General features: G+C 45.8%; 1 protein-coding gene across 19 annotated transcripts in view; it reads left to right on the top strand.

Annotated features, from left to right (window-relative positions):
- Positions 1-16,548, top strand: part of PCBP3 (poly(rC) binding protein 3) — a 39,211-nt gene extending 22,663 nt beyond the window's left edge. For 18 of the 19 annotated variants that reach the window (XM_033172209.1, XM_033172201.1, XM_033172192.1 and 15 more), the window contains 3 exons: positions 6,457-6,509; positions 13,511-13,680; positions 15,860-16,548. In XM_033172209.1, the coding sequence (XP_033028100.1) occupies positions 6,457-6,509; positions 13,511-13,680; positions 15,860-15,896 (260 nt within the window). In that variant the 3' untranslated portion in view covers positions 15,897-16,548. Of the gene's footprint in view, positions 1-6,456; positions 6,510-13,510; positions 13,681-15,859 lie in introns of those variants that run through there. The other variant, XM_033172217.1, reaches the window with a different exon arrangement.
- Positions 16,549-16,622: the final 74 nt, after the last annotated feature.

Below are 16,622 nucleotides of genomic sequence, written 5' to 3'. Positions count from 1 at the left end.
AAGGCTATAGGCAAATACACAGGGTACTATTTACATTTATAAATATTTTTCAATTGGATTCTGCCACTTTTGTAGCCACTTACACATTGACTGCTCAAGTTATGCTGATGAGATAGTTTGACTCTCAGTGGGCATTCATATGTTAGTATAACACAATATGAACTGCTTAAGCTATAATGGTATACAGTGAATCCTCTTTTTTTTTTTTAGAATAACACTGGGATAAAATTAAATTGCAGAACTGAAATGTCTCCTCTTTTACAGAATAATTGCTCTGTATAAGAACAGGATTTTGGCTCCTGCTTTCTGTTTTCAGTCAACCTGTGAAACTACTCTCCTTCTAAGCCGCTCCAATGCCCTATCAGTGGGTTTGTATAAGCGCTGGCCAGGATCCAAAACTCATGCAACTAGTTCTGTGCGCCTTAGTGAGCTTTGGGTTTTTGTACATTGAACAGCAACCCTCCACTTGACACACTGCTTTCAAACCTGATATTTATTTATTTATACATAACCCGCCCATCTGGCTGGGTATCCCCAGCCACTCTGGGTGGCTTCCAACAAAATATTAAAATACAATAATTAATCAAATATTAAAAGCTTCCCTAAAGAGGGCTGCCTTCAGATTTCTTCTAAAAGTCTGGTAGTTGTTTATTTCTTTGACATCTGATGGGAGGGCGTTCCACAGGGCGGGCGCCACTACCGAGAAGGCCCTCTGCCTGTTTCCCTGTAACCTCGCTTCTCGCAATGAGGGACCTGCCAGAAGGCCCTCAGCACTGGACCTCAGTGTCTGGGCTGAATGGTGGGGTGGAGACGCTCCTTCAGGTATACTGAGCCAAGGCCATTTAGGGCTTTAAATGTCAGCATCAACACTTTGAATTGTGCCTGGAAACGTACTGGGAGCCAATGTAGGTCGTTCAGGATGGGTGTTATATGGTTTTGGCGGCCACTCCCAATCACCAGTCTAGCTGCCGCATTCTGGATTATTGTAGTTTCCGGGTCACCTTCAATGGTACCACATGGAGCACATTGCAGTTGTCCAAGCGGGAGATAACTAGAGCATGCACCACTCTGGCAAGACAGTCCGCGGGCAGGTAGGTTCTCAGCCTGTGTACCAGATGGAGCTGGTAGACAGCTGCCCTAGACACAGAATTGACCTGCGCCTCCATGGACAGCTGTCAGTGCTTCAGAGGCACAGTTACCCCATTCAGGACCAGGACCACACCTGCCTGCCCCCGTCACCCCCCCAAACAGTACTTCTGTCAGGATTCAACCTCAATCTGTTAGCTGTCATCCATCCTCCAACCGCCTCCAGGCACTCACACAGGACCTTCACTGCCTTCAGTGGTTCTGATTTAAAAGAGAGGTAGAGCTGGGTATCATCCACATATTGATGAACACCCAGCCCAAACTCCCTGATGATCTCTCCCAGCAGCTTCATGTAGATGTTGAAAAACATGGGGGAGAGGATGGAACCCTGAGGCACCCCACAAGTGAGAGCCCAGGGGTCTGAACACTCATCCCCCAACACCACTATCTGGAAACTGCCTAGGAGGAAGGAGCGGAACCTCTGCATGACGGTGCCCCAGCTCCCAGCCCCTCTAGACATTCCAGAAGGATGTTGTGGTTGATGGTGTCAAAGGCCGCTGAGAAATCCAGCAGAAGTAGGAAACAGCTCTTACCTTTGTCCCTAGCCCGCCGGAGATCATCAACCAGCCAGAGCCATCCCAACTCAGAAAAGAAGCCTCTGAACATCTCAACTGGGCTGGATGACAATGCTCCTCAGGCTGGAGGCTACCCTGAGAACTGGGAGGTGGGGAAGGGTTAATGCTTAATATTAACCAACAATGTTCACCATGGGATTCATCCTGGTGGGAATGAGGTACAGTGCTCATCCAGTCTTTTGAACTATCATTTTATGTAGCCAGGTGAATTCAGGGAAACAGGCCCTCAGGAGTGCTAAGAGTGGAACAGTATCTAACAGACACCAGCAACATAATCTCTTATTTTGCTAAGCTTCTTAAGACACAAAAGACCTTTCTGAAACAAAGGCTAGGACCCAGTGAGCAATTTTAGGTGTGCCCTTGCTTAATGGGCTTTTTTTAAGCCCTTGCTTAAAAAAAATAATCATGTGCCTCTGACCCCCAGAAATGTGAAATCCAAGATTCCACAATCAATCATGTGTGAATGATTCCCCACTTCCATCCTGAGTGACACCTTGGAAAACAAGGGCAAAGTTGATGGTCAGCCGGCTTGATCACCACCTTCCAAGTTCTCCCCACTGTCTGCCACCAGCACCTTCACTTTCCCCTCATCTCTCACTTTTCTCCTCTTCTCTTTTTAAAAGGTGATCTGGGGCAGCAAATAAGTAAGCAATTTCCAAACTAGTAGCTACATCAGCGTTTGCAGCAAAAATGTCTTCTGGCACCTTAAATAACTGAGACCCTCACCCTGCACCGCAGGGAGCAGAAGCTAATTAATTAAGGAGCAAATACTGTAAGAGGCAATTTTTTAAATGCAATTCATACTGAACAATAAACAGTAGTAAAAGCCCCTAGAGGTAATGTTCTAATTAAAGGCACAGTAGCCCTGAAACCTACTTTGCCAATCTGGTGCTGTAATTGCATTTCAAGCAGGAAAATCCCTGGTGGGGCTCCCAAGGGTCTGTTGCCACTGAGAGGAGTAAAAAACAAAAACCTGTCCTTGAGGAATGCCAGAAGGAAAGCAGCTTTTGTCTCCCCCACCTTCTGCAGGAAGCTAGAGAAGGAATCCTGCATTTGAAAATGCAAACTTCTTTTTCTCACTTCCTTTTGAAAGGGGAGCCAGGAATCACCCCCATCATTTGGAGTTGCAAGGCACAGGGTGAAAGGGGGAGTGTGGGAAGGCTTGCAAAACCTTTCCCACACTCCCCCTTTCAGCCTCTGATGTCACACAGGAAATAGCTTTGTAATTCTTCCAGCACTTCCCCCCCCCCAGCCCAATGTTGGAGAGGATCGGAAAAGGGCTTTGCAAGCCCCGCTCCCACAGTGCTTCTCCTTTCCACCCCCATTGTCAGAGGTCAAAGGCTTCTTGAGTTGTGAGGAGTGGGTTCAAAGAGCAGCAGTGGGAGGGAGAAGCCGTTTTCCACGGAACAGAGCGAGGCAGGCTGCCCTCCAGCAAAGAACCCATTTGAAGCTCCCAATCATTCCTTTGAAAACTCGCCCTGACTTGCCCCACAACTGATGTCACGTACGACAGCTGGGCGTGGCTTCCCCGAAATGCCCTCATGGGCCAAGTGGGGAGGCCTGGTGGGCCAAAGGTAGCTTGTGAGCAGATGGTCCCCCACCCCTTGCTATAAGAAGTATGTGTAAATACTATACTGTTGTCGTCGTCATTGTTGTTATTACTCTTAATATCCTTCCATCGTTAAATGAGACCAAAATAGATTTAGACCTGTGAAAAGGATTTATTCCATTGTTAACAGCAGCTGTCCATGTCAGATTGGGGTCGTGGGACATGGTACAGTCTGTTCAATCTGGATCACTTTCATGCTTATGAATACTTTCATGCCGTATGAATACTTTCATGTTTTGTAGCACAACTTGTGTTAGAGAGTGATTCTGATCAAGAATAGCATTGCAGGTGAATATGGTTTCCAATATGAGTTGGGATTTAGTTTACTTTTAAAAATGGCGTCTCAGCTCCAGAGGTAGCCAAATGCTGCTGTTTCCCTGTTGTTTTTTTCCCATCTGGGCCCTGAACCTGGTTTTGGGACTATTGTTGAGCAATCTGTGCTGTAAGCTAGTCACCGGGAGTGTGCCCGGATGTTGTTACGTGAGATGCAGACATGAGGAAGCCTGGGATGCCTTGAGACCATGGAGCCTGGGAGGAAGAGTTTGACTTTCTTCCCCTACCATGATCCCAAGAAAAAGCACCTCTCCAAAGTTGTTGCTTCTTGCATTTCAAGGGAAGCTGTCATAGGTGCTGTCAGAGGCTTCCCTTGAAAGGCAAAGAGCAGCTTCGGGAAGGTGAGGCTGGGAGGGGTGGGGAGTGGGCATGGCAGGGACAGAGGTTCTTCCTTCCTCACAGTCCTATGCCTGCTCAAGTTTCCCCATGTCTGCTGTTCACTTATTTAAAATGTACGTGCTAATTGCATTCAGGCAATAAATGTCACATCTGGTTAAAATTAACGATGGCAAATATTCACATGTAATTTTCCTTGCTTATTTTCAAAAACAGCAAAATAAAATGTAAGAATTGAGTAATTATCTGTGAGCATTACATGGAGAAGATCTAAGATTTGCCCCTGATCTAACACTGCATGAGCACAGGCTTCAGTGCTGGGAAAGCATAGATAGTCTCTAAATTTACACTTATTCTTTCAATGAATATCTGGAGCAAGAATGGGATATCTGGCCTTGCAGATGTTGTGGAACTCCCTCTTCTCTGACCATTGTCCCTGCGGACTCAGGCCAATGGGAGTTGGGAGCCTGGCAACATCTGGTGGGCTGACTACAGGTTCAGAATAGTTATGTGAAAACTGTTACCCATGGAAAATCATATTTCTGCAGGCAAATATCAATCTTCTTTTGGGAGAAATGAATTATACAGTCCTTGCTTTTTCAACATGGTATTGAAATTGCATAAATTTGGCACTGGAAATGCAGTGTATAAAGAGTGAATCATTGTGATTGAGGTGGTCAGGAACATGTTTTCATTCTTCAAGTCATTGGGTTGGATACTAAGAACATTGAGTGAAAGGAAAACATTGGCTAGCATTGTTCTGCAAATACTTGCTCAAAAGACCAAGAATTCACACCAGGCTTTATAGCGCTTCTCACGCACTCACTTGTGCTGCAGATCGTGCAAGGGGAACAACACATCTGGATTTAGTTTCACTTTTCTTGCTCTAGTGTGAGGTGGAAAACAGCTGTTCTGTGAGTGAGAGGCAGCTTTGCATATGGGGCAATTTGAGATGTAGCAAGTTACTTTGTGAAAGTTTTCACAGTTCTTTGACTTTTCTAAAAAAAAGGATACTGTGGTTTCAAATTGGGCACAACTTATTCAATATATAGAGCATTACATATAAGGTTAGGTAGACTGTTTTTTGAGATGACAGTGTATAAATTGAAGGAGCAGATCAATATATATTTTAGTCATAGATTTCAAAGCAGAAATCTCTGTCTCGCGACCTATTCCTGCAAGAAATAAATGCAATAATAAAGACTAATAGATGTGTCAAAATACAGTAGCTAGAGTGGGAAAGAGCTTGACCACAATCCCAGGGTCTGATGATAAGCTAAGACAAACTTTAGCTTTGGACCGGGGGTGGGGAGCAAAGCTGGACAGTCAACACCTTTGCACAGTCTGGGTAAGCCAGAATGTCGCTGGCTGTGTTGCCTGAACTGCACCAATTGATGAACACTCCCTGGTTCAGTGAATGGTCATGTTGTCAGCTCAAAAATTCTTTCCTGTTTGTACTGCTTAAACCTGATAGATGCCATCATCAGGCTAAAGCGTTCATCTACTGTGGAATTGATGATGATGGACCTTGGACTTTTGACGAGAAATTGAAACAATATAGGCTATTACAGCTGGGAGGAACAATGCGCTTCTGAATACCATTTGCTGGAAACCACAGGAGGGGAGAGGGCTCTTGTTCTGGAACCCTGCTCACTGGTTCTCCATAATGGGCACCTGGTTGGCCACTGTAAGAACAGGGTGCTGGACTAGATGGGTCATTGGCCTGATCCAGCAGGCTCTTCTGACAGTCTTACTTGCTCGTAACTGTCAATATGACAGGAAATTTCACTCCCCCCCCCCCAGGTTATATCTTTGACCTTCACACCACTTACCTCTGGAGTACATTTGCAGTGAAACTCTATCCTTATATTGGGTTTGGTGTAAAGATATGTTCCATACTTGTCATGGGCATCAGCATAATGCAAAGTGAGTAGCAATGTGGGAACCAATTTGTTTATGTTTGGCAACCAAAAAAGTCTGGGTGGAGAGACTGAATACAATGTGCTTCACAAAATGGACTTCTGTAGCAGACATTGCACTGTGGCCTGGACGTGTTCTCCCCAACACTAACTAACCCCAAGGTACCACCAAGGCCCTGGCTGTATTTTTGCTCTATTGATTAACAGCAATTTTTTGAGCCAACTGTTAAGGAATGGTTTTATCTTTGATCCTGAAACAGAAGCAAGGTGAGGTGAGGATGTGGCACCTATGGAGTCTGTAATGATTTGTATTAGAACCAAATAGGCAGGTGAAGAAAGAATTGATTCCAGGAGCTGCTCTGGGTTAGTAGTATTAGTAAGTGCTTTCCTTGTTCCTTTGCCAAAACATGTTCCTTCCTTACCCTCTGGCCCTGGTGCAGTCTGAGAAATTCACAAGGTCTGCTATTTTGGTGAAATACCAGACGCTGTGCAGCGCTGTCTCTTCAAGCTATAACCATTTTCCCTTGCATATGCTCAGGTTTGGATGCCAGTCCCCCGGCCAGTACTCATGAACTCACCATTCCCAATGATGTGAGTATCGCATCTCAATGCTCTCTCTCCATACCATTTTTAAAACATGTTTCTCTACAAATGACATCTAGGACATTTAGCAAAGCCCATGCATTAATTCCAGGCATATCATTTCAAAGCCTTTTATCAAAGTACAGTTACTAAACTGAAAGGGGTGGGATAAAGATTTGGGGAGGGGGGGATTGCCTTGGCAACCTTTCTTCAGTAGTCTAGTCCTTAGGAAATGGGCCTGACATCTCTAGAGAACGACACCATTTTTCCGACCCTTTCTAGTGCTACAGCATTAGAGGTTTGCCAGCTGCAGGCAGGTGCTGCCTCAGTAGTTTCACAAGTTGCCTTATGGGGTGAAAAGGGAGTTGTTTTTCTTGCCCATTCTGATCCTGACCTCTGTGCCGAGAGGTAATCAAAGCAGTGCAATTTGAGCTGAGCTGGAAAACGGTGGGAGGGAAGTGGGAAGTGGGAGGGATCGTGGCTCCGTTTGTTATTATCTGGGTACTGTATTCTAACAGGAAAGGTTGTGCTTCGTTGACTTGTTGTTCGTGTAAGTATCCCATTTGTTTCTAGATAAAAAGCAAGTAATTCCTCCCACATTTTTAAAAACCAGTTTGACAGTTTATGAGAAACAGAACAGAACACATATAGTACTCCTTTTCAAATAGCCCCTGCAGAAATTCTACATTTCATGCAGTTTAGAATGGTTTTCTTGCTGGCTATATATTTATTGTGACTTATTTCAGAGCACAGAAATGTAAATTGACCTCTCTCCCAGTCCACTCCAGCTGTGCTCATTTCACACTTTATGAGTATGGTTTAGAACAGGAGTTCCCAAACATTTTCGACCCAGGGCAGCAGCACATTTGAAAATCTAAAAAACTGCCGTGAGCACCACAAAACACTAATTTCACAGAAGAAAAAAGAGTTATAATAGCCCCCTGTCCCAAGCAGACAAAATACATCCACCTTTAAAAAAAACCCAAATAAAACACAGAGGGGGGGAAGTACACCCCCCATAACAAGCTATCTATCTATCTATCTGGAGGGACTATGGACCTTGGTGGTTTCTGAGGGTACAGTGCCCCCGCCATATGCACCACATTGGAGACCCCAGGTCTGGAAACAGCTGAGAGCTAAGCAAAACAAAAACCATGGTGGGGTATGTTTTAGAAAAAGACAGTGAAAAGGGTCTGACTGAAGTTTCTGAAGATGCGTTTCCAGCTCCATGAAATTGTGGTTTTGTATCTATTGACTTGGAGAAAAGGTGCAATATAAATGTTATAATAACCAAGGTAGAAGGTAGCTCTATCTTATTTGCAATTGTGAGCTTCCTATCAATTTATCCTGGCTCATTAGAGGACCATGCAAAGATTTAAAAGTTCCTACTTTAAACAGGCATAGGTCCTTCAGAGTCTCCCCTTCTTTGTACTTTTCTTATGAAATTTCTAGAGCCAAAATGTGGTGTTAGTGTTGGTTGAATTGAAAGACATAATTGTTTCTGGTATGCTTTTAATTTGTGGGGGCAATTTGCTTAGCAACAAACATTAATTCTCCCCCATTGAGCATGCAAATTTTGGCATGAACATACAGTACTCTTGAAAATTAATCTCAGTTATATTTAATTTGTTTGAATTCATCTTCCCTGAATGTAGGCGACCAAAACTCTTTCCCAGGTTTGTTCATTCATTCCCCGGGGCAAGCCATGACAGTCCTCCCCTACAGAGGCAGCATGACCCAACATCCACCATTAAAACCTCATGTATACAGTGGTACCTCAGGTTCAGGTTACAGACTCAGCTAACCCAGAAATAGTACCTCGGGTGAAAAACTTTGCTTCAGGATGAGAACAGAAAAAGGGCGGCAGCGGCAGCGGGAGGCCCCATTAGCTAAAGTGGCACCTCAGGTTAAGAACAGTTTCAGGTTAAGAACGGACCTCCAGAACAAATTAAGTTCTTAACCCGAGGTACCACTGTAGATGGTTTGCACTGTTTATCCATTATGCAAATGAAAGCAAACTGAGCTCTGGTTTCAATTACTGTATGTGCAGGGACACTGTCTTTCACAATTACATCAACACTCTTCTGTTCCACGTTCAATAAAACCTTAACAAAAATATTTAAGCAGGTTTCTAAAAATGCATACCTGCATCTGAAGGTGAACAAATAATGTGGCTGAGGAGGAAAAGGTGATGGAGGAATTCTGACTTGAGTGTTTCTGTTTCAGTTTAGTTTAGTTTAGTTTAGTTTAGTTTAGTTTAGTTTAGTTGCCTATACCATTGATTTTTGAGCTTGGCATGCAACCTGAAATTTAGAGGCCAGCATAGTATATTTGAATGAGACAAGGACTTTTGGCTTTTTGAACAGCAAATCATTATTAATTCTGGTGTCTTAAAGTGGTGTTATCCTCGACAACAATGAATGGGATGTTCTCTCTAGGACTAGGAGTTTCTTCTGAAACTGTAACCCAGTCTGACTCCCTGGCCCATTATAAATTATCTGCCTCTGATCCAGGGGCGTCGCTGGGGAGGGGCGGTGGGGGTGGTACGCCCCCAGTGACAGGGTGAGCGGCGGCGGGTGGGGTGACCAGCGGCGGCCCCTCCCGCCACTCCCACGCGCCGCCGCTCCCTCCGTCACCCCGGGCGCAGCGGCGCTGCACAGACGGGGTGCGGCGCTGCTCCTCCCGGGGTGACCGGTGGTGCATGGGGGGGGCCGCGGCTTGTCATCCCCGCGCGCCGCCGCTCGCTCCGTCGCCGTGGGAGCAGCAGCGCACAGTGTGTGCAGTGCTGCTGCTCCTGGGGCGACGGAGCGAGCGGTGGTGCGTGGGGTGGTGGCCGGCGGCCCCTCCCACCGCTCCCATGCGCCGCCCGGGAGCAGCGGCGCTGCTCCTCCCGGGGTGACCGGTGGTGTGTGGGGAGTGGTGGGAGGGGCCGCCGCGTGTCGCCACCGCTCGCTCCGTCGCCGTGGGAGCAGCAGCTCCCGGGGCGACGGAGTGGGCGGCGGCGCATGGGGTGGCGGGCGGCGGCCCCTCCCACCACTCCCACGGGCCGCCGCTCCCTCCGTCACCCCGGGAGCAGCAGCGCTGCATGGACAGGGTGCTCGCTTGGCCGAGCGAGCGCCCCGTCCGTGCGGCGCTGCTCCTCCCGGGGTGACCGGTGGTGCGTGGGGAGTGGTGGGAGGGGCCGCCGCGTGTCATCCCCATGCGCCGCCGCTCGCTCCATCGCCGTGGGAGCAGCAGCACACAGTGTGTGCGGTGCTGCTGCTCCCGGGGCGACAGAGCGAGCGGCGGCGTGTGGGGTGGCAGGCGGCTTCCCCTCCCACCACTCCCACGCGGCGCCGCTCTGCTCCCTGCCCGCTGGGCTCAGGGAGCGGAGCCTGGGGGAAAGGACAGGGGCAGGCCAGCTGGCCCAACCCCTCTCCTTTCCCCGGGACGGCTCCGCTCACGGAGCGCAGCGGGAGAGGGGCAGGCCAACTGGCCCGCGCGGAGGCGTTGTTCCGTGCGCATGCGTCATGACGTCATGCGCACGGAGCGGCGCCCCGCCCCCATGGGTGCCGCTGGGCTTGCCGCCCCCGGCAGCCCAGCGGTTAGCTACGCGCCTGCTCTGATCCTACAGAACAATTCTTCAGGAAATCTACCATTTAAAAGACCTATTTTTCTTTCTACTAAGCTAAATTATATAGACAGCAATATACAGTTGGCTCTTTCCAGAATGGCTTGTGTTATATGTTCTGATTACAGCTCCTCTTATAGCATATTCTCCAACACTTCACAGATGAAAACCAGGGTGCTTATGAGTGTTACCCATTGAGTATACTGTGACTTCATGCTCTGGACAGATATAGGCATGAATGTGCATTATTTTCAATATGCAAGCCATGTTCACTGTAACCTGTTCCTCAATAAGATTCCATAGAAATGCATCCATAGAGTTATGGAAGCAGTTCCTTTTTGGAGTATGAAAGAGAGAATATTCTCTTTGCCATTTGCTTCTGAGGTCCTGTCATTGTGGATTCTGTTAGATTTCTCCCCAAATATCTTGTTTTCTGGTTGATAGGGCACAAGCTTGGACATCTTTCTATATTCTTACATGGTTCATAGAACCATAGAATAGTAGAGTTGGAGAGGGGCCCGTGGACCAAGCTTCCACTTGAATCAGAAAATCCAGATGTGGTGTACTCCCAACAGATTACGGTCAAACCTCTGTATGAAGACCTCTAGCACACACACACACACACATGCACATGCCAGCAATTGGTTCCATTGTCAAGTGGTCCTTACCAATAAGACGTTACTCCTAAGGTTGCACAGAATCCTAATCTTCTGTGCTAGAAGCCCATTAGATCTAGCTTTGCCCTCCTAGGCAGAAGAAACCAAGTCAATGCCCTCCTCTGTGTGACAGCCCCTTTGGGTATTTGAAGTGTGCTTTCATGTCCCTTCTCACCTTTTTATTCATGTCACAAATGCCCAGCTCCTTCCACCTTTCCCCATAGAATTTGCTGTCCATATCCCTGCATCTTCATTGCCATCTTTGGAACCAATTTTTCTACATCCTTGTTAAGCTGTCATGCTCTGTAGTTCTGATGGTGTCTGACAAGTGCAGAACCAAGTGGAACCATTATTTTTCATAATGCAGCCTAAACTTACACCAGCTTTTTTTACACCCATATTCAGTTGCTGTTTGTAAAAACATTGTTGGATTTATTTGTATATTATTTAGATTTATGACCCATTCTCCAGATACATTGCCAGGTTAGGTTAAATTCTTGCTCTCTGGCTCTAGTTTCTTAGGATGCTCTGTGATGAGTTTGAGAGATAGTTGGCCCTGCCTTTGAGCTAGATCACTACAAAAAGCTTTTTTTAAAATTACATTGCACTTGTAATAGAAGAAAATCAAAATCTGGTACTATTGGGGAAATCACAAACAGGCTCTTGCAGGCAACACTTTGCACACATAGAAGCAACACTGCAAGTTGTCATGATATAGACAGCTGCTTCGTTCCTCCAGAAACAGGGTGTATCTTGGAGTCCAGCAGACCTTTATGTCTCAAGGCAACTGAAAATGTGGACACTCCAACTCTGCAGCATTGGATGGCAGAGGGTGAGAGATGAAAGAGATTCAGCTTCAAAACATTCAGCTCTGCTTGAATCATGTGGAATGTGGTATATTGCACTGGGTATAGGGATAGACAAAGCTGTCGTGTTGTATGACAATTTCAGTTCCATTGATATTCAAGGCAGCTACTTGATTAGATTTACTTTATCATATATTCTTTGTTTTTGTTTGCTGGATTCATTTCTTACCTGCTCCTTCACCACGGTCCCAGGGCAGGTCACAGCAATGTAAAAATTGTCTGTTTTTACAAGAGGGGTGGTCCTCGTAGGAATTTTGCTCACAGATTTCCCAAAGTACAGTCAAAAATGAGCAGCAGCATTTAGCAGACCTACTTAGGTGTAAATTTAGTAAAGGTAAAGGGACCCCTGACCGTTAGGTCCAGTCGTGGACGACCCTGGGGGTTGTGGCGCTCATCTCGCTTTACTGGCAGAGGGAGCCGGCGTACAGCTTCCGGGTCATGTGGCCAGCATGAGCAGCGCACGGAAACATTGTTTACCTTCCCGTCGGAGCGGTACCTATTTATCTACTTGCACTTTGATGCGCTTTCGAACTGCTAGATGGGCAGGAGCTGGGACCGAGCAACAGGAGCTCACCCTGTTGCGGGGATTCAAACCGCTGACCTTCTGATCGGCAAGCCCTAGGTTCTGTGGTTTAACCCACAGCGCCATCCACGTCCCACAGGTGTAAATTTAGCAGTAAGTAAATTCAAAAATACTGTGGACAGGAAACACCAAGATAGATTTTGGAGGCCTAACATTAAAAGCGACAAAGGTGCTCACAGAAACAGCAACCCAGGTGTGGCTGAGTGCCCCATTGTGGTCACAGCTCCAGTTCATCTTTCTGAACACCTGGGGGTTAAAATTCCTGAGTTTATAGCTGAAATACATTTCAATTAACACTCGTGTTTGAAGACTACTTTTATTTTGATGGTGGTTCTTTTTGCTCAGAAGGGTAACCTGTTTGGCAGCGTCTTTTGCTTGAGCTTGTTTGCCCATTCTTAAGATTTTGCCTTGGTGTTTTGGTTTCCAGCTGCCTCTTCTCTGCTTCTTTTTCACACTTGAAATGTTGAAGTCATGGCTGTGCTGAGAAGGTTTGCATGCTCACTTTAGTTCACTGACAGCTACTGGTATTACTGAAGATTCGTTCTTAGTGGCTTTGATTGGAGGAGCTAATGAGTGAGTGGGCATGGAAAATCAATTACCTTCTCATCCCTGCTTATGCCCCCCCCATCTAGCTCTGCTGCTATGGAAGGGGGGCAACAGGCCGTGTGTTGACCTGGCCAATCGCAGACCTTTCTGTGCCCCTTCCTTTCCCCTGGTGCTCAGTGCACAAGCCCTTGCTCCATTCTGGGAGGATAGAAATGGCAGAAGGGCTGAGGCTGAGGAAGAACACCACACCTGCAGCTCACAGCCCTCTTGGAGAGAGAAAGGACAGAGAGCCCTTTCGGCCCTTGTTCAAGGCACTGCCACCAACACCATCTTATAGTATATGGAGAAGGGGACATGGAGCTGACTGGGTCCACCACATCTCTCTTTTCACACCATCTGCCACCACAACATGCAGGGAGCTGGAGGGGCTGGGGCTGGGGAGAGGATGCAGCCTCTAAAGTCTCCCCAGCCATTTCATTAGCCATGATTTGTGGCAAGAAAATTGCCATGCAGGTCATAGACAGGCCTGGTGGCGACTGTTTATATCCTGAACAGTTTGGATGAGATGGCCAAGACACAAGCACAGTTCAGCAGGAGAGTGATATAGCAGCGCTCTTTTGAATATTACATTTCCAGAGTACTCAAAACAGAAACATGTGCCCTGACATCTCACAAGCCCTACAATACTACTCACAATCTTTAACACCAGTGGACCAAATTAAGAAATGCCCTTGTGCCTTTTTTTCTAGCTAATAGGCTGCATAATCGGACGCCAAGGGACCAAAATCAATGAAATTAGACAGATGTCTGGAGCACAGATCAAAATCGCCAATGCCACAGAAGGTTCATCAGAACGCCAAATTACCATCACAGGAACCCCAGCTAACATCAGCCTTGCTCAGTACCTCATCAATGCCAGGTGAGAGCTGCTAACGAAGGTTTCTTAAGTACCTCCCTCACCCCACTTTCATAACCCAAGATATAAATGAAGTGGCCAATTGGACCACAATACAAACGTCTCTGATGCCAAGATGTACTCTTTGCTCTACATGGCAGTAAGAAGTGAGATCATCCATCAATCTAGTTTTGGGGAAATCAGTGAACAATTAAGTTGACTGTTCCCCTTATTCTATTACTGTAATCTGGTAATGTTAGCTGTAAACGATAAAAAAAAATCCAACTATTTTCTCAGTACAGATACCTCTGTTCATAACTTAGAGATTAGTTTGGCTATGTCAGAATCTCTCTTGACTCATTCAAAGGGTGTAATTCAATGTCGCAGTTCTTCCGTCTGGAAAAGCATTTCTGCTTGCCAGAAGGAACAACCCCACCTTTTCTTCTCCTGCATGCTGTTCTGAGGTTTCCTAACTCCCAAGCCAATTTGGGGGGTGCAGGGGGAAGCCCCATTGCACAAGTAGAAGTTCTTTCACTGGGCTTATGCTGAAAGGATTCATTAGGTGAATCCCACCCAAAGATATGCATAATTTATTTTGCAATATTATTGCTTGTTTTGATCCTAAAAAGTGAGTTGCATTTGCATTTCCTGTGGTTGTTTTTTATCTTATCAGGCACTTTTCTGAATAAGGGCAAATAAGGAGAATGATAATAGGTTGGTCATTCCATCTTAATCAGACTTTTAAAAATTATCCTATCTGCTATTTGAAAAAATAGGATGTGTTTTAATAGCGGCCAAACTGGTATGGATGAAACAGGGAGAAGAAATGTGTGGGTGGCACAGCTGCACAGGAAAGATCATAAAGTTGGAAGGGACCCTGATGGTCATCTTTTCCAACCCCCTGCAAAGCAGGAATCTCAGCTAGATCATACATTCCTCCTCTGCTTAAAAGCTTCCAGTGAAGTTGAGTCCACCATCTTCTGAGGGAGTTTATTACAATGTTGAACAGCTGTTTCCATCAGAAAGTTATTCCTGAAGTTTACTCAGAATCTCCTTTCTTATAACTTGAAGCTCTGAGTTGTACCTTCTGGAGCAAGAGAAAACAAGCTGGCTCCTTCCATGTGACAGGCAGCCTTTGAGATTTTTGAAGATGGCTATCCTATCTCCTCTCAGTCTCCTCTTTTCCAGGCTAAACATACCCAGCTCCTTCAAGGGCTCCTCGTAAGGCTTAGTTTCCAGACCCTGATCATCTTGTTTGCCCTCATCTGCACACGTTCCAGCTTGTCAACATCCTTCTTAAATTGTGGTGCCCAGAATTGGACACAGTATTCCAGGCGTGGTCTGATGTGGCAGAATAGAGTGGGACTATTACTTTCCTTGATTGAGAAACTATACTTCGGTTGATGCAGCCAAGAATAGCATTAGCTCTTTTTGCTTCTGCATCACACTGTTGACTCATGTTAAGCTTGTGGTCCACCAGGACCCCTAGATCCTTTTCACACGTTCTGCTTTCTTAGTTTGGACTTATTTCTCCAATCTGTTAAGGTCATATTGAATCCCAATTCTATCTTCTGCAGCATTGGCCTCCCCTCCCAGGGTTGGTGTCATCTGCAAATTTGCTGAGAATCCCCTCAATTCCTCCATCCAAGTCATTTATAAAGATGCCATACATGCCTGCCTGCTCACTACCCTACCAGGCAAATTGAAACCAATTTCACCACAAGAAACATATGTACTCTTGTAAACAATCAAATGTCACTTGGGTGAGGAGAGTTGACCTGTCTCCTCTTGGGTCAGGGTTGCTGAGCAACTCAGGAGCAGGGGGCAGCAGTGGAGTATCCTGGGAAAGGGCGTGGCTGGCTGGTGCGCTGAAGGTGAGCCCTCCATACAGCAATGTTTCATTTGCTATAACTTTCTTCTTTTTCTCTTCTTTTATATATACTAACTGTAGTTGTGTTTAAATTAGATCAGATGCTATTTTTTAAGAGAAAAGGATGAGTGTGACAAAATCCATGCTATTGCAGGCAACATGAATGTAAATTAGTTTGTCAGAATCATTAGCAAGCTCTTTTCCATGTTTGAATTTATGTGAACAGGGGACCTCAGGAGTATGGCACGAAGTCCTCGATGTCTATGTTTGTCATAAACTGTAAGCGATTCCCCACTTTTCCTCCCATTTATTTTTTACAATTATTTATTCTAGGCTGACATCTGAGGTCACTGGAATGGGCGCACTCTAATTTCTGCCAATCACCCATCATTCTGCATCACATGACCCTCTCTAGCCAATGACGCTTCTTCACCCAGCTTCTACAATGCGTATACTTACGGCTTCACACACCCCTCTTCTCCTTGGAAACTTTTCTTTAATAACAAATATATGTATATAAATAAATATATATATATATGTATGTATGTATGTGTGCACATACTAATAAGTTGCTTTATAAGTTGCATTCTGTGATTTTGATTTTGTTCCTGAATTTTAAATTTATGCTCCAGGCCAGTCTGTGTTTCAGCTGTACAGTGCTAACTATTTTATATAGGTTTTGCCTGGGGTTTCCCTTGGTAAGACTTTGGAAGAAGGTTGGTCTCACTAGTCTTTATTTAGCTCAGTTTAGCTAAGATGGTTTTTATAATTTTACCTTTTTTTGCAGCACCTGTAGTAGGACTGAGACCTGGCCTCGTCTAGAGCAGTGGTTGCTTTGAAATAGCTGTTTCTTTTAATTATTCAATTATTCCTTCCATCTTTGAACCCTGATTGTCCTTGGCTCATCCTTAAAATGTTTGGATCTATGTCCTAAGAATGTGGCATGACTTTCTCCCATTTCATGTTGGAAGTGGAACAGGCAGGAGCCCAGGAGCATCAACCGGGTCCTCATGGGTTCCTGCAAGGACAAGGACTGCACTGCTTCCAGTGAGGCACAGCCAAAGCAAGCCATTTTCGTTACCAAGCAGAGAACAAG

This window comes from Lacerta agilis, chromosome 1 (genome assembly GCF_009819535.1).
Source record: "Lacerta agilis isolate rLacAgi1 chromosome 1, rLacAgi1.pri, whole genome shotgun sequence".
Classification (NCBI taxonomy): domain Eukaryota; kingdom Metazoa; phylum Chordata; class Lepidosauria; order Squamata; family Lacertidae; genus Lacerta; species Lacerta agilis.
This window is presented reverse-complemented; position numbering and strand designations above follow the sequence as displayed.